The 23,017-nt window shown below is 38.5% G+C and overlaps 1 protein-coding gene across 5 annotated transcripts in view; it reads left to right on the forward strand.

Annotated features, from left to right (window-relative positions):
• atp8a1 (ATPase phospholipid transporting 8A1) overlaps positions 1-23,017 on the forward strand; it is a 157,538-nt gene that overhangs the window by 126,499 nt on the left and 8,022 nt on the right. For all 5 annotated transcript variants that reach the window (XM_089134958.1, XM_089134960.1, XM_089134961.1 and 2 more), the window contains 6 exons: positions 5,007-5,081; positions 7,054-7,176; positions 13,006-13,084; positions 15,087-15,148; positions 15,424-15,480; positions 16,286-16,393. In XM_089134958.1, the coding sequence (XP_088991084.1) occupies positions 5,007-5,081; positions 7,054-7,176; positions 13,006-13,084; positions 15,087-15,148; positions 15,424-15,480; positions 16,286-16,393 (504 nt within the window). The remainder of the gene's footprint in view (positions 1-5,006; positions 5,082-7,053; positions 7,177-13,005; positions 13,085-15,086; positions 15,149-15,423; positions 15,481-16,285; positions 16,394-23,017) is intronic.

Below are 23,017 nucleotides of genomic sequence, written 5' to 3' on the forward strand. Positions count from 1 at the left end.
ATTTCCACAGCATGAAGGTAAGATCTTGTGGATTTATGAATGAACAGCTTAAAAATGTTCCCCATCTACTGACATTTGTTATGACATCCGCTTCAAACATTACAATTCCAATGATAACTTTCGTTAGCTCTACAAGTAAATCTACTTCACCAGCTAATTACTCAACATCGATGCCATAGAAATATATAGAGCTACCGCAAAAACGAAAGTTCAAACACAAAAATTCTTAAGATTCGTGTGATCTTGTTTCTCTTGTGCTTTTTTTAACATTCAGTGAATTTGATTTTGCTATTTCATTCTGCTTTAACAGACTTTTAAAAGACCGATATCATGAATTTATTGACTTAATTTTTTGTAATTACAGCTATCTTTTTTTAAACCAAGAACAAATATCTTAGTCTTTAAGTAAATATAAATTGTTTTTTTATTATTATTTATCTATTTGCTTTAGGACAATGGTGACACAAAATCTGATAATTTATTTGGAAGCACTTTACCCTGTTACTGTAAAATAAACCCTATTTTACTAACCCTGAACCTACCTCTAAACCTTAAAGGACAAGTTCAGTATTTTACACTTAAAGCCCCGTTTTAAGATCATTTCTGATGAAATATAATGGTTAAGATTGAAATTTGGACACATGCTGCTGGCCTGAGATTTTCGGTTTCTGTGGTTGCACCCCACCTCCACAATGGTTGCATTGGTGCACTGATACAATCCAGACCTCTCTGTGAGTTTCACGTCTTTTTAAACTAAAGTTTAATGCGTTTTAGAAAGGATTGTTCCCGTAAACCAATGCATCCATTGTGGAACCACAGAAACTGAAAATTCTCGGGCCAGCAGCATGTGTCCAAATTTTAATCTTAATCTTTCCATTTCATCAGAAATTATCTTAAAACAGTTACCATCTTAAACAGTTACCATACACTACTCAGTTTTTTCATGGGAGAGTACACTTTTAAGTACATTGAAAGTGCACGCTGTTATTTTTAGATGACGTTGTTGCACGTTACTTTCTTGTACTTACTATACTATAACAGTAAATTATGCACAATTACAAGTAACTAACCATGAATGTAACTCTATACTAAGCACTATATACTATACTAAGTAGTTAATTAATATTGCTCAGTATTTAAGTATGAAGAGTTCAGATGCAAAAGTCTCTAAATGCCATTTGAAATTTTCTTCTAAAATGACCATTTTTATCAAACTTGTATATTTAAGTTCAGTAATTTAACTTAAATGACAATTAATAGGTAATCTTCATTGCCATTTAAGTGAAATTACTGAACTTAAATATACAAGCTTGATAAAAATGATCATTTTAGAAGAAAATTTCAAACGGCACTTAGAGGCTTTTGCATCTGAACTCTTCGTATAACTCCTTAACAGTAACTCCTTACATTTCTTGTAAATATTTATTTGATTTTGTTGTTGTTTATAATATTTCTTTTTCATATTTTTCTTGCACAGTATAAATTGTGTTTTTCATCTTGAAAATATGTAGCTGCCTTTTATGTTTTATGAAGCTTTTGTTTTGAATAGGGAGTTTATGGTTTCTAGCCTGATGGGATAGCCAGTGGGGACCTTTGTGAGATACCAGGCTATCTTGAATAAGCATCCTACTAAAAAAAAAGAGCTAATACTAGTTTAAAGTGATCAAGCTGGGATTTTTACAATGCAGTAGTTTGTTTATTGCTGGTCTAAGGTCTGCCAGATTCACACTGGACCAGCTGCCATGTTCGAGAGGACAGCTAAGCTAGTTTTAGCTGGATTTTCAAGTAGAGACATGGTAAAAGAGCAAAGAGGTGCTGTCTTTCTTCCCGCCCAACCTTGTACAGAGGACGCGGGTGGAATCACTGATTTAAAAATTCCCTGAAAAATACGGCAAGAGCCCCTCTGGACAAGTCTCATGGGGACACACGATCTCGCTCTCTCACACACACACACACACACACACACATCTTGCTTTTTCAGATTGTGCAGCGGAGGGTAGAGGGCAGTCACACCTCCACGCCAAACCTCTCTGAATGAGCCAGAGGAGGAGAAGAAAGAGAGAACCCTCCACACTATGTCCTCGCTCCCTAATGAGCAAATCAATGAATCTGTCTCATTGAAGGAAGCTGGAGAGGGGCACTCACAGGACCCTGAGGACCAGGCCAAAACGCTCTCTCATATGCATGTACTGCTGCTCATGAATAGAGGCTTTATTTTGACTTAGCACAACAATATCCTGCAGCCCGTAGCCCCTCAATGAAGCAGACTCTCATTAATTCAGCTCTCTGACCCACCTGTTTGACTACCAGCATGCTGTTGGCCACTACTATGTGGTGTTTCGTGCGGCCTTTGATCAAATTGTGTGTGTGTGTGTGTGAGGGATTTCTCAAGTCCAGAATTTGCTTGAGGACGAAAACAACATAGTGTGTGTGATGTGACATTGGTCATTTATTCATGTTGCTGTGTGCAAAAGGTTTTCAGAAGCAGCAAATCTCTTTTAAAAACAATATCACGGTAGAATGCACCTGATGGAAAGGAAAATGGGAGTCGGATCGGGGGAGTGCGGCCAATCCTCCTCTCTTCCTCTCGAAGCGAAGCGGCCTGAGGGGAGGGGTGACAGACATTTGTTTTGGGAACATTTTCACGCATTGGCTCGCTCTATTAAATGAGGGGCTGGTGTATGAGGACCGGCGGGAGCTGCAGTCGGAGGGGGTCCTGTCAAAACCCCCAAAAATTTGTAGCAATTCACGCTTTCATAATGGAGTTAAATGAAGCGGGGAAATGTCCGCCTGCCCGTGGCACTGCGCAGTAATCCTGGGGTCTGCTCAACAGTCGAGTCTCTCACACACATCCACACAGATATTTTCACAATAAATGTGGTCCAAAATACAGCAGAAAGCAAAAGTTGAGCGGGCTTTGACTCAAGTAACGGATCATCACTCATCACTACTTTGTATTCATGGAAAAATCCTAAAAAATAATTATTGGTTTCCACTAAAAGATAAAGCAGCACAACTGTTTTCAACCTTTTTTTAGCAACAAATCAGCAGATTGGAATGATTTCTGAAGGATCACAGAGAACTGGAGTAATGATGCTGAAAATTCAGCTTGGCCATCACAGAAATAATGACCTTTTAACTATATTAAAACGATGTACTAATTTTAAATTGTAATAATATTTCATAATACTTCTACCCTATTTTTGATCAATTAAGTACCGATTTGGGAAGCATAAAATTACACACCCCAAACTTGAATGGTATTTTAAAATGGTGAACATATTTGGAGAACTGTCTTATTAAAATTGTATATATCAATGACCCTTTGTTCTGCCATATCTGATTTGTCTTCATTTTTCCATTCTGACACTGGATTTTTTACTATGATTGTTTTTTCCACTCTAAATTGCTGTCTTTATAACAGCTGCTGTGGGATATTATCACATTCTCCAGTTTCTACATGACTATGACAGAGTTATGTGTCAGACAAGTTGAACTGATAGAGGTATTAAGTGATGAACTCCATGGCATATGGTTTAGATATACATTTTTCTCTCTTCTCGTTTTCATTTGTGGTCTTCTCCCTGGTCCACCCTCAAACTCAATAACTCACATCTTTCCTTTTTTTAAATTGTTAAATCTAGTCATTTTGCGCTGTTTTTGTACTGTTGTAATTTGTGCTATGTGATAGAAAGTCTGATCTGTGATCAGTTGTTTCTGCTATGAAACACTGGGTGGGAAAGCTGGTACGTTCTGATCCCCTCTTGCTGAATTCATGGGATCTGTTGAAGTCCTCCCCCCCCCCCCCCCCTCCCTCTCTCTCTCTCTCTCTCTCTCTCTCACTCACTCACTCACTCACTCACTCATACACACACACACACACACACACACCCCTCCAGCACTAACGCCCAGGGCTGTCCGCTGAGTAATGATGTGATAAGTCCGGGTTGTGGCTTCGCATGACAAGATAGTGGAGCTTCTCTATGTTTAGATGTTTTGAAAACCGTAGCAGTATATTTGCAATAGCAGGAGCTTAACTGTTCTTACATATCTCACATATCTTTACATCAAAATATACTGTAATATATGTTATTCCATTCATTTATTTAAATGTGTATCAAAAAAGTAGGCTATTGAATACATTTTTTTTAAATCTTTTTATATTAATAAGTTTATTTTTTATGTAATAAGTATTTTTTATTTATTTTTATTGGTCTATATTGGGTTGTTTGTATTTCTTTGCTTCCTTGCATTCAAAAAAATATTATTTTATAAAAATGTACAGCAGTATTGTTTTCAAGAGTGGTCTCTGACTTTTGGTCCCCAATGTATGTATGAAAAAGAGACCCAAAACTTAATTTTTCCAGCAAGACTGATCTTGGAACAAACCATTTGCAGTGATCCAGTGTATGAGACTGTAGAAAGGCCTGATGGGGTCAGTTCACTGCCGGTTTCATGAGAGATCACTCTCTCTTGGGTAATTTCGAGCACCGAGAGGCCCCACAGAAAACAACAGCCATCGCTCAACCTAAATTAAAATCCGCTTGGAGCCAGAGTTAAGCTCACACAAAGTGGGGAATATATGATTAATGATGGTATATATTTACCTTTTAGTCACACATTTATGTAGTAATGATTATCATATGGTCTGTCATTGCCCTTTTAATATGTTACCATTTCCTTTAGGACAACCTGGGAAGCATATAGTTACTTTTTTTTTTATTTTGGGGGGGTGGGGGTCAATGCATTTCATTATATGTACTAAACGACTGGTTTTGTTTCTTGTTTTTGAATGCTTTTTTTTCCTCCGTTGGTTTCATATTTATATATTTATAAACTAAATATTATTAGTGTTATGTTGTTATTATTATTAAATATACATTTTTTAAATAACATTTTTGTCATTTTTACTTCTTTTTCTCCCTTATACCTAAGAGTAAAACTGTGAATCCTGTTCTAAATATTGACATGGGTCATTTACCAATTGATATATTTTTGTCTTTCAGATCTGGTTCGCGTTTGTGAACGGCTTCTCCGGTCAGATTCTCTTTGAGCGCTGGTGTATCGGCCTGTACAACGTGGTAAGTGTGTGCGTGCATGTGTTTGCGTTCGCACATCTGTGTGTGTGATTTACTCTCCCCTCTTCATTACTGTGAGAGGGAATGTGTTAAAACACCTCCCCTGTATCGCTCAGGCAAGAAACTCATTAGCCGCGGCACCCCAGACGGCTCCTTTGCTGCGGCCCATGTCAGCGCCATCATGAAAAATCTCCCTCTTATTTATGACCGCTTGTCAAGTCCATATTCCCTCCGTGCGCAGAACTATGTCCTGAATGTGCTGCAACAACAGACTCTCATACCCGAAAGAACCGAGTTAAACAGGTCAGCGGTGGATGATAAAGGAACAGGTTGAATCCAGCCACATTTAAACACACACACATGGCCGTTTGGGTGGAGTCCGATGAACTGGGCTGCCTTAGGGTTTAGTGATAGGAATTGATCATGTTAATTAACATGTTTTCAACAGGATGGAAAGTTATTCCGAAAAAAGAAGGAAAAAAAACGCTTCGGGTGGAGGAGATTTTTCCACCTCGCATAAACAATCGAAGATACGCAGCAGGAAAAATGACTTGGCCACCCGACTCGCTGATTGTCCCGAGAAATTATTTCTTTACGCCTGAACAAAGAACAAAATTTGAACACGGCTTCCCGTCAGACCCATGTAATGGATCATTGGCGTTGTGAGGCCCGTAACAACTCGGACCGGTGCATTCTCTCTTTATCTGAGAGAGGAGGAATTCCATCACGTCAGAGAGGGTCTGTCGGATGCAACAGGCCGAAACCACCCCTGAATGGAGAAGCCCAGCAGACCATGTCAACCACAGCCAGGCAGCTCCAGCTGGGCCAATGAGAGACACTTACTTTAGCCGACCCCGCAACCCTCCCTGGACCATAATACCACCCCTCTCGCTTTCAACAGCTGCTGCATGAAGAAACGTTAGAGCACCGCAGATAAATGAAAGCATCCAGGAGATCTGCTAACAGGCTGCAGGCACAGTGGCAGATGTTCGTTCAGAATCGTTTTTGCACATGGAGCGCAAATATGATAAATGCCAGAAAGTTACATGCTCATTGAGCTGCACCAAGCAAGCAAACGAAAATGTCTGGTGCTCAGGCTTGGAAATAGTCCTTTTTGACTGCTTTGAATTTTTAGGTGTTTATTTTTGGGGGGGGATTTATTTATTCACTTGGTTTTCATTCATGCATTTTTTTGTTCTTTAATTCGTCCATTCGGTTTTCTTTCGTTCATTCATTAATGTATTTAGTTTTTATGTACTGTATTTCTTCAGTTTTCTTTCATTTACTCATTCGGTTAAGTTTCATTCAGTAGGTTTTCTTTCATTAGTTAATTCGGTGTTCCTTCATTCATTCATTCGATGACAACTTTTGACTAATATCTGAGGATATCATCTCAGTGGTGGGGGGAAACAGTAGTCTGAGGTCCCGTCCACACTATTGCGTTTTCGTTTAAAAACAGAGAATTAAAACGAATATGGTCTCTGTCCACAACACCGTTTTATCTGCGTTTTAGATTTGATCCACATTAAAACGACTGAAAACGCGAATCACGTGACCATTCACCAACAGTGGGCATGCGCGTGCCGGTGTAAACAGTGGCTGACGAATCAGGGAAGGACACGTCATGACTGATGACAACCAATCATAGAGCCGAGCGTCAGCCTCTGCGTCATCGTTTCTAAACTCTTCCGTTTTGTCCCGTCTACACTAAAACCGGTTTAGTCTGGACGGGAGGTGCAAACATAGCAAAAGGTCTCATAGCAAACATAGCAAAAACGCAGTAGTGTAGACGGGGCCTGAAACTACTAATGAATTATTGTTTTACATTTTGGAGTACAATTTATTTTCATTATAAATTATATAATATATAAGTTATATTATTTGCATGATTAAACATTGTTTCATTTGTTTAGTTTCCAGATTTTTTTATTTAGTATTTCAATTCTTACATTTTCTGTGATTGTGTATTTATTAGATCTTTACGGCTTTGCCTCCTCTGACCCTTGGCATCTTCGAGCGTTCCTGCAGGAAAGAGAACATGCTCAAATACCCTGAACTCTACAAAACCTCCCAGAATGCAATGGGCTTTAACACCAAGGTAAGTACACAAGTGAAAAAGCATGCCATGTAAATCTAAGTTTAGCTGAACCTCCATTAGGGATTGTGCTGAAGAGATTAACAGAGCATTGATTGGGGAATGATTTTAATGCCCGATAAACATATTTATAATTGTAAAGTATTAAAGATTCTTAAAACATAAAGCACAAGGTAGTGATTTTGTGAATTTTCATTGCTGGCGATGACCCTGTAGACAGGTCATGCTGTGTAGGACACTTTGCTGGCCTGTTTGGTGAACAGTTTGGCACCCTGACTAAAAGCACCACTGAACAAACAGATCCTCTTACGACTCTCCCCACCGTAAAAAAAGCAGGTCAACAGCAGGACCATGTTGGTTTATGCATCCATTAAACTCTCCCTCTCTATCAGCCTTTCTGCTTATCTGAGATGTCTTTGAGTGTTCATCTCCCTTTTTAGATGGTCATAAACTCTTCCAAGCCAGTAATGAATGTGAAGCTTTATCCACAGTGTCTAATATGTTTGCATATGAGGATACTCCTGATTTAGTCTTTCAAAATGATGAACTCCACCTCTATAATGTGTGAAATGTCAATGTGAGAATAGAAGAGTCAAAGTTTTATCACATTTCTACTTTTTATGGACATTTACTGGATCTGTAAAGTAGTTTCAATTGTGATATTTTTAGGTCAAATCGTTTATAATGCAGGTCTATGGTCACCACCTCAAAGAGCATGCACAGAGAAGTCCAAATTAAACATGATTTAATGACTCGTAAATGTAAGTACACATTGATGGCCTAAGACACGAAACGAGCGGCTTGTGTGAGAAAATAAACAGTATTTATATTGTTTTTACGTCTTGTAACCACAGCCACATCCAAGTGATCTGAAGGCGCTTTGTGTCTGTGTTAACGAGAGGTAAAAACAATATAAATACTGTTTGTTTTCTCACACAAACCACTCATTACGTGTCTTAGGCCATCAATGTTTACTTGCATTTACGAGTCATTAAATCATGTTTAATTTGGACTTTAATTTTAATTTGAGGTGGTGACCATAGACCTGCATTATATGACTGATAGACAAGAACGGTTTGACCTGAAAATATCAAAATTGAAACCACTGCGGAAACAAAGACTCCTACATCTTGGATGCCCTTGAGGTAAGCTAAAACATATCAAAAATGTATTTCAAAGTGAACTATCCCTTTAAGTCTATATAGGACAATTATCCTATATAGGCCTCTCTAGGTGTCTGTGACTGCTGGCTTTGCGTCTCTCTGTGTTAATAAAGCTGTCTGGTCTTCAGCCCGGCATGTCTGCGCTGGTGTCACCTCACAGCACTGCTCCACAGGCGTGGAGACCCATTTACCACCACACTGTCACGGATTACACACAACACAGCCCCTGGGGTCAGGAGGGAGAGAGAGCGAGAGACAGATTTACTGGCCATTTGTAACACAAACACCATAATTCTTACTTTAATTGTTCAAAAGGGAAAAAGCTTTAATTTCAAAGACTATAATATACAATAAAATATACAATTCTTTCCTATTTATATATTTAAGTAAAAATCTGATTTACAAATAGAAGTGTTCATGTAGATTTTATTGGAAACATTAGACATGTCCGCCTTCCCTGTTTCAGATTTCTATGTCATCTGTGTACAGAACAGACACTTTATTTGTTAGTCAAGGTCAGTTTTTGCGAATGACTTGTCTCGAAATGTCTCGTTCACACAGAAACTTACAATAGCATCTGTATGAACGTGAATGCACTGTGAACGTAGCCCAAGTCTCTGTGGAAGCAGAGAGAGAAGATCATGTATTAGTTTGGGGAGGAACTGAAAGGATGTTAAATATTTAGGTTTTTTACCCACAGTGTCCCTTTTCACTTTGAATTACTAAAGTCTCCCTAATAACGGCAAAGCCCCTCGGAGACCCCTGGATGGCTGTTATTGCACTCATTCAATGCACTGCGTTCTCCATCCTCTTTCTCTCTTTCATTCCATCCCCGTCCGGCATTATTTGTAGCCCAACATAGTTGGAGAAGGCTTATTAGGGCGTTTGGCAATAGTTGCCGTAAAATAAAGTTTATCCTTTCATGCTAGTTTAAGCAATTAAGCTGTCACACAGAACGCAGCGCTTAGCTTCAGGCAGGACAGACGGCCATTCACACCTACATTCTTAGGAACATGCTTAGAAACGGAGGAGTTTGGGGCCTCCCTGTGACAAACGATTATGAACGTTTATTGATTTCATTAGCATTCATTGCAGGACTGTGTGTGTAATGTACTGGGCGAGGGAGAACAGGTTGTTCCCCATGTTACTTGGACCGTGTTTTGTTTGGGATTGTTTGCTTGGGCATTGCTATGTGGTTGCTAAGGTGTTCTGATTGATTTTTTAATTTCTTGAATGAATGTTCTAGGTGGTTGCTAGGTCAGAAGAACAAAAGTATTCTCAAGTCCCACTTTTAATGTAAAGGTGTGGTCACATTTACAGCACTTTTTTGTGGCCAAAATCCTGTCATTTCAATAGGATTCCACCATAGACTGTAAAAAATATGGACAAAGCGTCTGTGACGTCACCCATAGACTCTCTGAAGAATGGGTTTGAAGCTGTTTATGGGGGGTATGGGCGGCGCCATACTGGAAAATCTTGGAAAAATACAAAAGTTTCAGAAAGGATACAGAGGTGGTATGATGTGTCATGGCCAAGACGTCAAATTCACTCGGCGCAGCCCGTTATCAGCTGTCAATCAAAGTTAACCGCCCTTATTTGTCATACGTTTTATATCTAAATATGATCTAAACTAACGAATTAGAAAAAAATTAACCCCCCTCACAGTTGTCAGGCACACGGAACATATTGAAGATTACAATAAAAGTCCATGGGACCAAACTGTAAACATATGAATTTATGCTGTGAAAACAGACATCATAACATGACGTTTATGGATATTTGCTCCCTTTTGGGACCGGCCTCTAGCGGATTTGAGATGTATTGCAGTTTATCGCACTTCCGGGTAGGCTTCATCTTTTAGATTAGAATGTTGCCGCTTGGATTCCACGCAAACTGGATTTTTGCCACGTAATTTTTGCAACAAATTGTTAATGAGAATTCGGACTTGTTGATAGAAAGCCGCTTTGTTTGTGCTTCATGCATCACAACACTGTTGACCTTTTTTTGCCTGAAAATGTATCTGCGTTAGCTCACCACGATTTTATTATGTGTGTGTGTGTGTGCATTGATGTTTATTGCTTACTATGAGAAAAACTTAAGTATGACCTTGGCAAACACCACTAATTCTAAAGAATAGGAGGGGTGTGCCACAAGTGACCTTCTGTGGGTGTAGGAACGGCCCGACTGTCTGCGGGCCAGGGCCCTGAGCTTTGTTTTGCCGATACCGGAGGTGAGAGGGTCAGGGCATGGAGGCCAAGAGGTCGTACAGGGCCTCTGTGAAACAACACGGAACAAGACAATCTCAGGGTATTTCTTTTTTTTTTTTTCTCACTCTCTCTATTTTCTTTCATTTCTCTTCATCCCATCCCCCTCAAGAGATTTCATGGCCTCCACACACTGTTAGCTTTGGAAAAACTTGTGGTAGTGGTGTTAGCGCAAAGAAACTGAGTGTTAACGTACAGATTTTCAAATTCTGTATTTTTAATCAGTACATTTCTGCTAGACTTTGGGTTACCACCTAGTGACAGTGAAGTAATGGCCGCTGGAAAAGCACAGGAGATTTACAGATCTCATAGTTTTGAATGAAGTGTGTGAGAGATTTGATTTTGTTTGAGTAACTTGTTAACGTTCTCATTTGTCCACAGGATTGTTTATTTAACATTTGTTAATACAAAATTACATTCTATTAAATGCTGCTTCTACTTTACAGTGATTTTAAAATTATAGTTCATCACTTAAAAATGAAATTTGTGTTGGTTTCTCGCATAGTTTCCTCGCAGAAATCTATTATATGGGAGTCCTTAGTCATAGAAATAATAGTGTTGGAGGGACATTAGTGTAGAAGTTGACACAGTTTCACTTTATTTTGATGGTCCCTTTAACATAGGGTGACCAACAGTCCTGTTTTCCCAGGACATGTCCTGTTTTCATGGTTGTTTTTATAAAATGCTGAAAATTTCAAAGATCAGATCTACAGCAAAATATAGATGGGCAAACGAGGAGGATGAGGAAGAAAAACAGGATAAAGAGGAAGAAAACTAAAGATATAAATATATTTTGTTAGTTCGTTTTTGTAAGTTTGTGAGAGCTATTTTTGTTCAATTTGGTGGTATTTCTTTTAGTTGCTTAGTATTTATATATTTATTTTTCTAATACAGAAGAGACATTATTTCTATCATTATTTCATTCATTATTTTTGAAACCTGTCATAATAAAACATGTTGCATAACCTCTGAGAAGCCTATCTGAATTTGTGTCTTGTAATATAACCATTTTCTATCCATAGCTTACTTTAAATTTATTGAAATTAATTAGTCTTCTTGGAGTAAACTTTGAGTATCATTTGAGTATCTGTTTGCCGGGCCGAGTGTCCTGGTTTTTGGTAATCAATATATTCTGTTAACTAAGTAATGTTGCACCTACATGTCTACTAACTTTAATAAGAGTTTTAGTAGTTCGTAGGGTTAGAATAAGTTGACATGTACTTGCAAGTTACATATAGTCAGTAGATTGTCTGTTGGAGGAGCATCACAATAAAGAGTTAGCAGATTTGAAGCAGACAGTCTGAAAAAAACTCTAACGGCAGTCCGTTGACATGTAGTTGCAAAGTTACTAATAGTCAACAATGTTTAAAAGAGAGAGACCAAAATAAAGTGATACCGTTAACGATTTAAAAAAAACTATTCCTTTTTAGCAACTGTGAATCATTTTTATTTTAATTAGAAAATAACCAGTTAAAAGGATGAATTAATTCATAAATTGGACCTCACTGCCATGCAAATTTTGTTTATTACATTTATTACAATAAAATGTAAAAATCATATGGAGAAATGTATTTTTATTTATTTTTTAGTGAATTAATGTTAAAAAGAAATTGACCTTTTAATTCCGTTGACTTTCAGAACAAATATTATGCTGTTTTACTTATAAATATAGTGGTAATCTGTTGTGTCTCTGGGCAGTGAACAGTCTCAGTCTTTGCAGAGGTGAAAAGAGCAATGCTGGGGGGGAAATACAGGGTTTGGAAACTAGACCTGTGACGTGCCTGATTTCATTTCACTGCTGTTTCATGCTACATCGCCCATTAGTGTTTTGATTGGCCTTGTCTTTGCATAATGTAAATTCAAAACAAGGCGGTTTTGGAGAAGGATATTTGTTTAAATGGCACATCCAAAGTCCACACGCCCATGTATACAGACGCGGACACTCAAAGACTTCATGTCGTACCTGTGTAAGCGATAGTTTTTCCATGCTCCCAAATAACCATGCACTGTAGCGACACACTCATACATCTTAATTTCTTAAACTTGTCTGTGTTTGTACTAAAATGATCCATGAGGATTTGGGTTTTTTTTTTTTTTTTAAGAAATTCGATGAGGCAACTAACTGCTGGGAAAAAGAAGGGATGGCGGAAAAACACCCCTTACTGACATCTCTCATATAGTTGGCTTGCCTTCCTCTCCCTCTTTCTTGGTCTCTCCACACTCACAGGATATACAAAGTGTCTGTCAGCGGGGTAGCCATTGAGCAGGGAGGCCTGACAAACCTTCCACTTAGCCTAGCGCTGAGAGTGCACAAAGGCCCAGGGTCAGGGGTCACCGACAGGGTTAGGGTGGCCATCATCTTTCTCATGCCTCTCTTTTTTTTTTCCTCCTCCACTCTGCTGCAGGTCTTCTGGGCTCATTGTCTGAACGGCCTGTTTCACTCAGTCATTCTCTTCTGGTTCCCCCTCAAGGCCTTCCAACATGGTAAGCACACACACACACACACACTACTTTTAGTTTTGTTTTTTTGTTTTTAGGTCAGTGGGTGTCATAGTGAAAGACTGGCCTACTCTCGCTTCAGCTTAATTGCTTCTCATTGGCCACCATGAATATCTCAGATCATTCGCTCCTATATACACACACACACACACTTTCTCCATATCCACATACTCCGTCAGCAATAGTTAATGGCAGTGGTTTTAAAAAAATATTCTGATAACTTTATTAATATACTGTAATGAATGGGAATGAGGGATGGGTCTGTTAAAGGGATACTCCAATTTTTTTTGTGGGAAATAGGCTCATTTTACCACTCCCCCAGAGTTAAACTGTTGGGTTTTACCGTTTTCTAATGTATTCAGCCGATATTTTGATATTTAGAAGAATATCAGTAACCAGACAGTTTCTGGTCTCATTGACTTCCATAGTATATTTTGCTCCTACTATGAAAGTCAATAAGACCAGAAACTGTCTGGTTACAGATATTCTTCGAAATATCAGAAAATCGGCTCAATGGATTTGAAAACGGTAAAACTCAACTGTTACTCTGAGGGAGCCTATTTCCAAAATAAGTGAGGCTTCAATAAAGGATGCTTGTTAAACTTGAGAACTAAATCAGTCTGGATTGTGAACAAATCATTCATAAGTTTTGTGAAATTGATCCGCTTATTTAATTTAAAATTTCAACTCAACAGAATGACTCAAAAATCACTATTCCTCTTGCTAATGTGCAAAAGAGAGCAAGGACAGATATTGTGATTTTTCAGTCATTGACTTGTATTTTTGGTGTTTAAATTTACCCAAATATATCATACACTTTTAAAGACTTGGATTGTAGCTTTCAAGTCATATGGACTACATATATGGTGTTTTTTTTTTTTTTTTTTATGTCATTTCAAAGCTTGACAGTAAATAATGAGACCATTCTCTCTCTTTTTTTTGTATAGTTTAATAAATTGCTCTATGGTCTTTACATGTCTTCGTAAGTGTAAGCATGCATAAATGAGTGTCAAGTATGTGAACCGAGTGTGTGTGTCAGCACAAATATCTGGCTGACTGCAGGACCACACAGTCAGAATCAGACCTGCTCTTTAAACAAAGCACAGGAGACTCTCTCTGACTGACAGTCTGTCAGCACCACACACACATACACACACCTTCCTGATCCACATGTGGTGTCCGTTGTGTTTCGTTGTGCCAGAGTGCTGATGGTTTTGGATCATCCGGAGCGGAATCAAAGAACTTTCAATCAAAGTTGACTAATGCTCCTGCACTAAACCACACTGGCATGTGTGCACTTTTGCGTACGAGTTTCCCAGATTTTAGGCAACCTTTACTATTTAATCGGAAATGTTTGCTGAAGCAGTTAGCACGAGCCAAAAACTATCATCCTGAAAACTCGAGAAAACCAAGCTTATCTATACGGTCAATTAATCCTCAATGGTTTGGGGAAATCCTCTCGAAAACCTCTGTATACGGCTGTCATCAGCTCTTTTAACACCCGCCATTACCTTTTATTCACATGACCATTGGAGCACAGGTGTGTCATGTGAGAAGGATGCTTTGTTACAAGCTTGTTGGTACAGATTAAACTTACATAAAAGCTTTTTTGGTCTTTTGCCACTCAGTATGGGAAATGGAGAGAAAGAGTGAATTCAACTAGACCATTGATCTGACCCTCGATGTGCATAAAAGCTTTGAAGAGAATTCAAATAAAAAAATTGTAACCAATGTTAAAGAAAAAACACGCCATCAACAGAATTTGTAGCATAATGTTTTTGCTTTAATTCTTTTTGGGTGGTTTCTTTCAATGTAAACAGTCTTTGTCCTGGTATTCTTGTCTTTAAACATGTGCGTTAGAGCCCTCTTGAGCTCAACATCTTGATGGAGTATTATCTAGCACCGTCCCTCTGACCTGTGTATGTACGTATGTGTGTTAGCATGTGATCCTTCACTCTAAAAGCTTTCTTGTTGATTCTCCTCACAGATACCGTCTTTGGAAACGGAAAGACACCAGACTATCTCCTCTTAGGCAACATGGTTTATACAGTAAGTGCATTTTGGCCCTCAGATCCTCACAAAGCACTGTCTGTGTCCTGCCCGTCGCCCGACACTTTGTCCCGGTTGTCCTGCTGTGAAATGTTCCTTCTGTGCTGAGTCTGGCTGCACTGATGATTTTCACTCTCTTTTTGCCAACTATTTATGCTCACTGTTTGGAAGTTCCTGTCAACCGACTGTCTCTCATTAGGTCTTGGGTCTTTATAATCTAATCTGTTTCTGTGTGTATGCAAACTCAGATAAGAACATGTCTCTCTCTCACACAGTTTGTTGTGATCACGGTGTGTCTGAAGGCTGGGCTGGAGACGTCGTCCTGGACCATGGTGAGCGTTTGGATGACTCTTTCCATGCCTCTCTCTCTTTTGTGTCCCATTTCACTGTGTCCTCCCATTTCCTTTCACTTCATTGTCCATCCATCAGTAGAAACACGGTCCTCCACCCCTTCTCACTCCTCTCAGCCACCCTTTTCTTCTGCAGCTGATGTCATGGAAAAGTTCAGAGAATTCAAGGATGATGTCATGTTGCATCGCTAATGAAAACATTTTATTCAGATATTCAGTTATAGTGCAGTGCTGAAATTGTATTACTATTAGATATTGTATTACTATTATTACAGTTCTTGCGAGCCAAAAACTCAGCATAAAATGTAATCAAAAGCAATGATGTCATCGTAATGCAGTATTTGCATGTTGAATTTGAACTTTTTTAACCAAATGTACTCGCCTTTACAATCTGGCCTTGTGCATGTGAAAAATGTGCACGATTCAGATGCGGAAAGGTCTTTTTCACTTTATTTTGCGAGTGTAATTTTCTCAAAATCACATGTTTGTGTGGTTTTGGAACATTCACATGTGGTACCAATGTTTCACATGTGCAAATTTCAAGCCTCAAATGCTTACTGATCATGTGATTAAACAAAAACACATGGGTGTAACATGCTCCCATATGTGCACACATGTGATTTAGCATGTGTGTGTTAAAGGTTTTTGTTATGTATGTTACTCGTTTCAAATTATAATGCATCACTCAAATGAGGTTTTGTTCTGTCTTGAGTATCAGGCATTAATATCAGCAGAGTGATGTCTCTCCTCAACTCGAGTGTTTTCTCTAATCTTTTCTGACTTCTAGTTCAGCCACATTGCCATCTGGGGTAGCATTGGATTGTGGGTAGTCTTCTTTGGCATCTACTCCTCTCTCTGGCCTCTGATTCCTCTTGCCCCGGATATGTCAGGAGAGGTAAGTCCTTACAGTTACAGTACAAGTGACAACAAAAACTCTACAAACCTACTCTTAAAAATTCATCTAAGAAAGAATGCTGAAAAAACTTGCAAAGGTTTCCACAAAAATATTAATTATCACTTCTCTGTTTTCAAAATTGATAAAAAATAAATGCTTCCTGAGAACCAATCAGGACTGTGTGACGCTGTTGACTGGAGTAATGATGCTGAAAATTCATCTTTGCCATCACAGGAATAAATTATGTATTATATATATATATATATATATATATATATATATATATATTAATACTGTAATAATATTTTACAATTTTACTGTTTTTACTGTGGTTTTGCTCAAATAAATGCACCATTAAAAAAAAACTTCAAACTTTTGAACAGAAGTGAATGTTTTTTAATATCCCCTTTTTTTGTGCGCACTCTCGTCACTCAATAATAAATACATAAAATCAAGCTAGCTTAAAATCAAGTATCTTTACTTGAAGTATATCACAGCCTTTAGTAGGTTTTAGCAAATTATTGGGATGCATTTACAGTAACAACTAAAAAAAGTACTGCAAGTTAAGAAGCAGACACACATTTTAATCTCAATAATTTAAATCTAACAAATAAATCTGTATTGATGCTTTGTGTGTTGCTTTTAAGGATTATATTAAATTGATTATAATTTGACTAAGTAATTTGAATGTAGTTATTTGATTATTTTTATGAACAACTTTTTTCTTTGCACTTTCGTTACGTATTTATTTATTATGTATATATATTTATTATTATTAGTTTGTTTTATTCTAAATACAGCTGAGCTAAAAAAAAAATAAATAAAAAAAAAACACACACACACACAGCCCATCCTCACCCCTGGGGTTCTTGGATGTGTCAGGTGATTTAAAACACGCACAGACCACCCTCTCTCTGGCCTGGGGCTCTACACTATCTGTGCTATAATCTGAGCATTAAGAGTTTGTGTGTGTTCATTAGGGGGAGCAGGACTCAGGAAACTCTACACCTCCGTCAGGCCTCGGGGCACCACAGGTCTCGGCTCTTTTCTCACCTCATAATCTCCTAATGGGGTCTAATAAGCCCTATTTGTGTCACCTGTGAGGAAGAGCAGTATGAAAACATCAACATCAGCTTGTGTGAGAAAAGAGTCCTGGATTCCAGACTGAACACTTATGTGTTTTTGTATGGGTTTTGTTGATTTTTGTTATTTATTTACAATCTGGACATCAATATGAGAGCACTCTGTTCGCACACGTTGTTGCTGTTTTCTACATACTCCCAAAAGAAAAAAAAAAATTATCCCAGCATCTGGCTTTGTGAAACAGTAGCCTCTTCCTCTCACGTGTGTCCTGCACACCCGTCCTGAATGGCCAGTCAAGTGGGCTCTTTTATCAGCTCTTTCACTCTACATGTAGGGTAGTAGAGTAGATCAGACCCCAGAGGCTCAGGGTAACTCAATGCCGAGGGGAACCATAGCAACAGCACTAAAGCAGAGCATGGGGGACACCTGAGAGAGGGCGCACCTGAACAGACCTGAACCCTGGGCCACCTCACAGCCATCTCTGACTGTGGCCACTACTCGCTGAAGAGAGAGACTAAGAAATCGAAAAATCAATAAATGACATGTCACACTGTTAAACCTATTTAGCTGAATTGCCACACTCACACATCATTATTTGGACATTGTTTTGAAGTGCCATGGAGCCATAAAATTACCATAGTATATGTATCAATTATTATGGTATAGTATCGTTCAGAAATTTGGGGCCAATAGGATTTTTTTAAATGTTTTTGAAAGAATTTTCACCAAGGCTGCATTTATTTGACCAGCAATGCAAAAGACATTTAATATTGTGGAATGCATTTTTACAGTTTAACATACCCGTTTTCTATTTGAATTGTATTTTTATCCATACAGTAATTTATTCCTGTGATGACAAAGCTGATTTTTCAGTATCATTATCCCAGTCTTCAGTGTCACAAGATCCTTCCAAAATCAATATAAAAATAAAAAAATAGTTATGCTGTTAAATATTTTTTTGTTGAAACTGATAAAAAAGTGCTGCCCAGAGACCGAGAGAAACCATGAAAGTGTGGGACGTGTTTTTTGCACCGTTCATGACATCATTGACAGCATCTCATGTGTCCAGGCTGCACTTTATTGTCAGTTTAGTAGAATCGAGTTGCTGTACATCCTCAAATAATGAATGTTAACAATATACTCTGCCGCAGCAGTTCAGATCTTATCACACCATGTCCCACTCAAGTCAACTTAAGATACTGTGCTCGACATCAAGAGCCTACCGATTAACCAACTATCATCTCCCCTGCCATTACAAAGCTCTTCTCTTTTCACACACCTGTTAAAAACACACACACATTCAGCCAGCCATGTCATGAATGCATTTCTGAATAGATGCACATAACATTCGGCATCCAAAGGCATGCAGGATTTAGATAACACTCTAAAGAAAGTCGCAGCGGATAAAACAAGCCCTACAACGATGCATAAAATAATCTATAGGTGGCAGAGACGTGATGTAACCGTTAGATGTAGCTGCATTGAAGGGGTTCTGTGGTGCATTCCTCTCCATTCTTCCATTGAATGCAGCAGACAGGTCTGTTTTATTCAAGTGCACCTGGTATCTGTGTGAGACAGGCCATTCATCTTGTTCCACTCTCTTTGATGTACGAGATTTCACCTTTAGAGCCTCTCTCTCCCTATCAAAAAACTACTGCTGCTCTTGTTACACTGCTTACTGGAAACAGTGTGTATGTGTGTGTGAGCCCGTCTTCTCTTTTTGAAACTTCATGTTCATGTCATTATCATTATATTTACTAGGGCCCAAAAGAAACACATTTATACATTATATAATTATTTTTAGTCATTTCCTCCCTAAATTAAATTATTTTTCATTACAAAATTATATTATATTTTTGAATTTCAGAATGACTTTTTTTTTTGGTTTGCCTCTGTTGCTTTAATAACAGTGGCACTCAAGATGCATCCACAAGTTTGCATAAGACTTTTTTTTTTTCCCAGCATGATTTGATATGATCCAAATAGCATCTTATGATACAATGGAAGTAAGAATATCTAAAATGAGTTCACATGATCTGATCTGATGCCACAGATTTGCTTATTTAATTATAGAGACCTAGAAATAGTATATAAAATGTTCTTTATCCTTTTATGTCATAAATTGATTTTACATTTTTTTCCATAGGAGTCCTAGAAGTTGCTGTTTATTTCCAGGTATAAATTAGATCCTGGTTTAAATTAAATTGGGTCCTGGTTAACCCTATGTTGTGGGGAATACCAAATGTCCAGTAGTTTTTGACCTTGTGGGGAAATTGTTTGCTCCGAATGAGGAAAACAACTTATAAATCATACAGAATGATGTCTTTAAAAAATTTTTAAAGAGTTTTCTGTGATAGGTAGGTTTAGGGCCAGGGGATAGAATATACTAGCCTAGAAATCTAGACGCACCCTAGCGGCAGCAAAAATTATTTCGCAGCCAGTGTGGTCTAGCAACTCTCCATAGACGTTTTAGCTGGAAAAACCAAACTCTGGTCAGGCCAATCACATCGTGTCTAGAGTTGGCGGGCGGGCTTAACATAATGACGTCAGAGTTGCGACGGTTCACTGCTACTTGAAAACAAAAAATGTCTGCTGCTGGCGAACAGCTGTCTTTCGATTCGGCTTTTGAATTTGAACTTAAGCTTTTCTTTGAAACCAGAACAAAGAATAGCACTTGAGTCATTTTTTTTAAAGATGTGTGCTGAGTTTTGCCGACTAGATACGTTAAAAGTTTAATACATCAACTTGCTCCGCTGGTGGGAAAACACATGGGACTCAGCCGTCACCTTCTTCGTTGCTCTGATTGGTTGTAGCGCTATCCAATTGCGTGCTGAGAGAATTTGAAAGACAACCGTTTATCCCGCCCATCGGATTGAGCCCTGTCAATGATGAGTTCCCAGACCTAACATATTGATGTAGATCTGGTATGCCAGGCTAAGAATATAGTTTGTACAGTAAAAAAAAAAAATCATTGTCAATGGAAAATCCCTGTAAAACCCAACGTGTGTGTGTGTGTGTGTGTTTGTGTGTGTGTGTGTGTGTGTGTGTGTGTGTGTTGTGAATAAATGGTTTTCCCCAACCGAGTGACTAATTTTCTACACACTTGTTTATTTAAGTTCCTTGTATTTTCTGATTTTTTTTCCTAAATTTCCCTCAGTCCATGGTGATTGTTCCATGCTGAGAGTGGAACATGGGGGTGATAGGATATTAGATTGTTTTCCATACTGGACTCTCAAAGACCTTCTGATGTAAATACTTCCATCTCTTATGCTTTGAGATGACAGCAGCCAAGAATTGGTGTATTTGCAGGCCCTATTGGAATTAGATATCTCTTTCTTGCTTTTCTTCTCGCTCTTTCTCTCTCTCTCTCTCTCTCTCTCTCTCTCTCTCTCTCTCTCTCTCTCTCTCTCTCTCTCTCTCTCTTTCAAATACCACAAACATTTAGATGGGAATCCAGGCGTGTATTTCACCATCTGGTCCATCGGGACTTTGCTCTACACATTCAAAACCACAAACCGTCCAGAGGAACATTGATAAAACATTTGCAATTCGGTTGTTTATATACACAAGTTGACAATAGACGTTTTGACTGACTTGGCTTATATTAAAAGCATTTTTGAATTAATTGCAAGTGGAATATTTATTTTTTTTGGGAGAAAAGGCCAAAACATTCTGTATTCTTCTTGCACATGACTTTGTGTGTGTGAACGTGGATAAAGCCGGCTTGGCGCAGGCGTTAGTATTAAGTCCCTAAAGCCAAAGGGCCAGGCTGAGGGTGAATGACCATGTCTGAATTGTTCTCATCTCATATTTACCATCACAATGGATGGTATTAACATTCTTCGGCCAACATTATCACTGGCCGGCATGAGCAGCCAAACTCTGCTGTTTCACTGCACCACTGATTAGTGCACCCAGGCATTGTTAATCCATCCCGTCAATCACCAGAGGAAGTCACCACGTGGGTCTGAATGATAAACAGCCAGATTCAGTTCCCCTGTTTTAAGCGCTAATAGAATCTGTCAACGTTTGCTTTCAGGTTTTGAAAGACCTGATTGAAGATTTTAAATGGTCTGTTAGTGTGTACTTTTGACAAAGCAATTTAATGAAGATTTGTGTACATGTCAACTTATTTACAGTGTGTGCTTATAATGAGTTTGTTTTTGTCTGATTCCCATTTAGCATCAGTTCTTGTCCAAGTTCCAGTTACAATATGGCCAAATCCTACAGGGTAACATTATCGTCTAATCCCATTCAGTGGTACCTTTGATGGCTGTAGTCAAATCCCTTCAAATTGCACAAATGCCAGCTTTGGAGAACTAATTCAGTGCTTTGATTGCTTTTGGCAAAGGATGGGAACTTTTGTGTGTGAGTGTGCATATCTTTGCACAATTGAGCATAATTTTTTAACTGTTTAATAGTTTTGAAGCATTGGATTTGTTGCTGGTCCTAGATGGTCTACCAGCTTGGACCAGCTAAAAACAAAGTCCTTCCAATTTAAACTGCTTTTTTTAACATGGCTTGCTAATGGCCTCATAGAAACTACATGTAACACAGTTACCAGCTTAAACTGGGGTTTTCCAACAGCGAAGTTGCATGATGTGGGCATGTTTGTTTGAGAATTTGTCCGGCCGACACAGAGGGAGTCGATGTCCTGTCAAAATAGTCGACGCGGACACCCTTGACTGCCAGTCGAGACTAGGCCACTGCGGTTTATTATTCTGTCCTAAAAATACACCTACGGCCTGCAGTGCACGATCCCAAAACCAAGCTGGATTTATTGTATTTGTTCCAGAATTTATTCTACTTGTTCCATAGAAATTGTTGAAGAAAACCAATATACTGCATGAAAATATTGACTTTATCATTTTAAATTGTAAAATTAGTGGTATAATGAATGTATTTGTTGATTTTTAATAGTATTTATAACACACAACTTAACAGGAAGTTTGACCTTTTACTTATATAGTTAATGTCTTTGAGCCCCTCAGATCGTGTCTGTTTGTTCAACGCATTGGCCTCGAATGAAAATGATTAAACTGCTATTATCAAAGAGAAAATTACATGTTATACCTCTGGGACTGTTGGATTTCAGCACGACATGAATATCTTTTCACCCGTGCACAATTTTCTCTAATTCCTCTTGGCAACACCGAACACTTGTTTCATTCAGGGTCAAAGATGACATTAATAGGGTAGAGGAAGCCATTTTGATTTCCAGTCATTTGAGATTTCCTGCCTCCCTGATGTTTTGTTTGACATCAAAGTCTATTTTCCTGTAATAGTGAGTAGATTAGCTAATTTGGGAACACCTGAAACTTTGGTTTAGATTGCTGCAGGCAGGTGTGCCTCTCGGCTTTGTGCTAGGTCCTTTACTGGTTTAGATTACAGGAAGATGATTTGTCTTGGAGCGCCGAGTTTAAACAAGTGGCACAACCACGTATGTTGAGTAGCATTGCAAGGGGGCGGATCGGTGCTCTTTGACATTTAATGACAGGTATTTTCAACACAGCTGGGCCAAAGCAAACAGGATAAGCGCAA

Source organism: Pimephales promelas, chromosome 9 (genome assembly GCF_988280905.1).
Source record: "Pimephales promelas chromosome 9, fPimPro1.hap1.1, whole genome shotgun sequence".
NCBI lineage: Eukaryota > Metazoa > Chordata > Actinopteri > Cypriniformes > Leuciscidae > Pimephales > Pimephales promelas.